This window comes from Physeter macrocephalus, chromosome 14 (assembly GCF_002837175.3).
Source record: "Physeter macrocephalus isolate SW-GA chromosome 14, ASM283717v5, whole genome shotgun sequence".
NCBI classification, from domain to species: Eukaryota; Metazoa; Chordata; class Mammalia; order Artiodactyla; family Physeteridae; genus Physeter; species Physeter macrocephalus.
The window spans coordinates 55,595,884-55,600,106 of NC_041227.1; the positions used below are offsets into that span (position 1 = coordinate 55,595,884).

The window sequence follows — 4,223 nt, forward strand, 5'->3', positions numbered from 1 at the left end:
GACCAGCCCCCCCAAGACTGTGCCAGTCAGCGTGCCCGCCCTGCCTCGTGCCCCAGCTAGTTTGAGTGGGTTTCTGTTCCTGACACAGTGACACAACAACAGTCTATCATCCGGTTCAGAATGTCAACAGCTTCCTGGGCAGTCGGTGGGCCCCAGCCCACAGTTCCCTAAACCTGGGCCTAGGAGGGTGAGAAGGGCACCTACACAAGGGGGCCGAGGCCTCCGTGATACGCTGGTGCTGTGAGGCAGTGACGGGCACACTGACTGCGTCAGGCGCTGCAATCACCTACCCCACCAGGGGAGCCGGGCTCATCCATGCTCCCTCCCTCGCCGCCCACGCCCCCAGTACCCCTCACCATGACCTGCTCTAGCTAAAGAAAACAATCACGAAACACAGGCAAGCCTGCTCGACCACAAGGAACAGGTCAGAAATGCTTACCCACTTTTAAGCAAGGTACTCCCTGACCCCCAAGCACCTGGCTGCAAAGAGCACAAGGACCTTTAGAGCTACGGGCTCTGTGACCTTCTCCCTTCTCCGAAGAGGCAAAATAATGGTCACCATTTGTGATCAGCCTACATGTGACCAAGTTCAACAAATCACTGCCAAGAAGAAAAACAGGCCCCAGGGGCTCCCTGGTGGTTTGTCAACACTTGCTCAGGTGAGAGCACCTCAAAATACCCAGGTTCAGCAAGGAGAGCAGCCTCTGTCGCTCCTGCGCTCAACAGGCCCTGACTGCCCTGAGCCCTGGCCTCCGTGCTCACTCTCCCACCCCCCAACCCGCAGACGTAACCCAGCCACTCCTGCTGCTTCTCGAGCCAGAGCTGCAACGGGAAGAAAGGAGGAATCGGGAGACACCTACCTGCAGGGCCGTAGGAGCCCACGCCACTGACCGGGAAGAGCACGTCGGCGTCGCCGTGCAGCACATGCAGCGGAGCCCAGCTGTGCATCTGGGAGAGGCAAGCAGCCCCGTCTGGCGGCCTGCGGGGGGGAGAACACAGCTGCACATCAGGGCCGAAAGCCCCAAGGGCCCCGAGTAGTACAGCACCTGATGGGCCTCCGCAAGCCCCGGCTCGGGAACCAACCAAGCCAGGAGGGGGATGAGAACAGAAGCAGGCGCGGGTGGGAGTCAGGAGCCAGCCCTCCGGTGCTCACTCTTTCAGCCCGTGTTTACTGAGCACCTCCTACCTGCCCGGCAGTGCGCACACACTCTGTGCTGGCAAAGAGCCAGCCAACAGTGTCCATCCTGCCCTCATGGAGCTTACAGTCTACTGGGGGAAGCGGACATGAGGCATGTAGTCCCACAAGAAGGAGTGAAATGGCAGCTCAGGTCTGTGGAGCTGGTCGGGAAGGTGGTGGAAGGCTTCCTTGAAGAAGGGAGGTTTGAGGTGAGGACGGAGGGAAGAACCAGAGTCACGGGGCCGGGAGGTGGGGGCAGCATGTGCTGGTGCTAAAGCAGGACGAGGCCCCATGGGCTCCAGGCTCAGAAATGACCTTGGGCTAGGGTCCCTACGCCTCGCTGGTTCTCAAACTCTCACGAGTAAAAGGACAGAACCAGACCGGATCGTGTCGGGGCCCCTTCCAAGAAAGGGGGTCAGCTCAAATATTAACCAGGCTCATATGATCTGTTATACTGTCACCTTATCCACCAAGTACCAAACTAACCTGAGCCGACTTTGTAACGCCAGGCTGGTTCAGTTAAATTGGAGAAAGTATTTGCCCACTGCAGCATCTGCCTCTGGGCAATCAGAAACCACTGACAAATACCAGGAAGCATTTGTGCAGTACTCAAGTTTATAAAATCACGCCGTAAATCAGTTGTAAAGAAGACCAAAGCAGATCATAATCATACCTACTTAATGGAGGGAGGGAGGGGGGATGATGAAGAGGAGGAGGAGGGGGAGGGAGGAGGGGGAGGGCGGGGAGGGAGAAAGGAGGGGAGGAGAGAGGGGGTAGGAAAACAACTCAAAGAGATCATGCGACTTGCCCAAGTTCATCACTTGGCCAGAACCGAGGCTTCAGCCCAGGTCTTCCAGATCCAATTACAATGAGGTCTCCTGGCCACTGCCCCATCACTGACATGATGTATATAATTCTTCTTTCGTTTAGAGCAGGGATTAACAAAATTTTTCTGGAAAGGACCAGATAGTCAGTGTTTCAGGCTTTGTGGCCATAAGTATACTTGTTTGTTGGTTTTCTGTTTGGTTGGTTTTTGCTTTTTACAACGCTTTAAAAAATGTAACAGCCATTCTCGTCTGGGGGCAGATTTGGCCGGCAGGCTAGTCTGTCAACTCCTCTTTTAAGGCCTGTCTGTAGACATTCTCCTTTGAGCACTCTCGAGCTTCTGGTCACACGTTTGACACGGAGCAGGACACATATCAGGTAATAACCCTAACAGACTTTTGCCACCTGTGTCATTTAGTCCTGCAGGTAACGCACACGACGAGGCACAGAAGAGGAAGCGCCCCCCACCTGTGTGCCCAGCCGCAGAGCCAGGTTCTGGGGTGAACTTGGCTCTGCCTCTACAATCTGTAAAGAACCGCCCGCCCGGGGCTCTGATCCAGCAGCTGGCAACGAAGGGGACTCCCGGACACCCAGAGGTGGCCAGGGGCACCCCTCGGGACGCAGCAGAAAAACCACAGTCCTTTCCCGGCCGCTGCACCGGCTCCAGGCAGGTGGGATTTTCTGTTGTTTCTAAGGGGACATGGTGCCACTTTCCAGCAACACATGCAGAGCACAAAGTGAAGTCAGGTCCCATCAACTAAGGTTCGGACCCGAGTAAAAGTGGCCAAAGGCCTCCACCTCGAAAAGGAGTTACACTGAAGTGATTCCTAAAGCAGAGACCAACTCAGAATACAGGGTCAGAGTTGGGCTTAGAAACAGAACTGGTGTTGCTTTTCATTAGAAAAGTAAGACACTTATTTTAAAACCTACAAAATGCCATAAAGAGGAGGGGGAAAAATACACCCAAAGCCCCATTACCCAAAACAACTGAGGCAGACACGATTTCCATAGTGTCTTTTTTTTCTTTCTTTCCTCACGTGCTTTCCTTTACAGGGTTGTAACGAAGCTAGATGTAGGTTTTTATATTTTGCTTTTTTCATTCAATATTAATTCATAATTTCATCTTCATACTACTTAGATACTCTTAGATGTCATTTAAGATGTTTAACATCTGGAACATTAAGATTTTCAGATTTAAACTACAAAATATTCCACCGTTAACTGTTCCTCTGTGGTTGCACATTTTCGTCAGGTTCATTGTTTAGCTTTTCTAAATTAGCATGTTGGTATCTAGACGCAGCAACCTTTTTCCTGAGGCTGGTCCTCAGGGTAGCTTCCCAGCAGTGGAATTACTAAATGAAGGGGGATAAACATTTTTAAGGCCCCTGACATTGTGTCAAACTGTTTTCCCCAAGGGCTGTGAACACGACCAGCGCTCTATCAGGATGACCCTAGCACCAGCCACACCTCATCATTATTCCACAGTTAATGTCTACTATGTGTCTGGAAGATTCCAAGCATTGAGGACACATTGAGAGCAAGCCTTCCAGGCAGGGTGCTAACCCGAGGCCACCTTTCACCCAGTTCTCTTTAAATCTTGACGAAGATGATGGGCAAAATACAGTGTCTGGTTTCACTTTGCATTTGCTTAATTGCTGGTGAAGTGTAACCTTTCTCATGTTTGTAATTCTTTTCGAACTATATTTTCACCCCACTTCCCTGTTGGTGTCATGGAGCACACATAAAGTGACAGGAAAACCCCTTTCTATAATAAAGATATTATATCCTTTTTTAAGAAAAAACAGGGACTTCCCTGGCGGTCCAGTGGTTAAGACTCTGTGCTTCCACTGCAGGGGGTGCGGGTTCGATCCCTGGTTGAGGAACTAAGATCCCACATGCCACCTGGTGCGGCCAATAAATAAATAAATACTTTAAGAAAAAAACAAAAGCAAGGCCAACACTTATAAATAATGAGGTAGTTAAAAAACTAAAAACAGAACTACCATACGACCCAGCAATCCCACTATTGGGCATATACCCTGAGAAAACCATAATTCAAAAAGAGTCATGTACCACAATGTTCGTTGCAGCTCTATTTACAACAGCCAGGACATGGAAGCAACCTAAGTGTCCATCGACAGATGAATGGATAAAGAAGATGTGGCACATATATACAATGGAATATTACTCAGCCATAAAACGAAACGAAATTGAGTTATTT

At 50.7% G+C, this 4,223-nt stretch overlaps 1 protein-coding gene across 1 annotated transcript in view; it reads right to left on the reverse strand.

The window, feature by feature from the left end:
- LOC114487545 (sorting nexin-29-like) overlaps positions 1–4,223 on the reverse strand; it is a 54,344-nt gene that overhangs the window by 1,950 nt on the left and 48,171 nt on the right. The window contains exon 9 of the mRNA XM_028498020.1: positions 861–979. Within this exon, the coding sequence (XP_028353821.1) occupies positions 861–979 (119 nt within the window). The remainder of the gene's footprint in view (positions 1–860; positions 980–4,223) is intronic.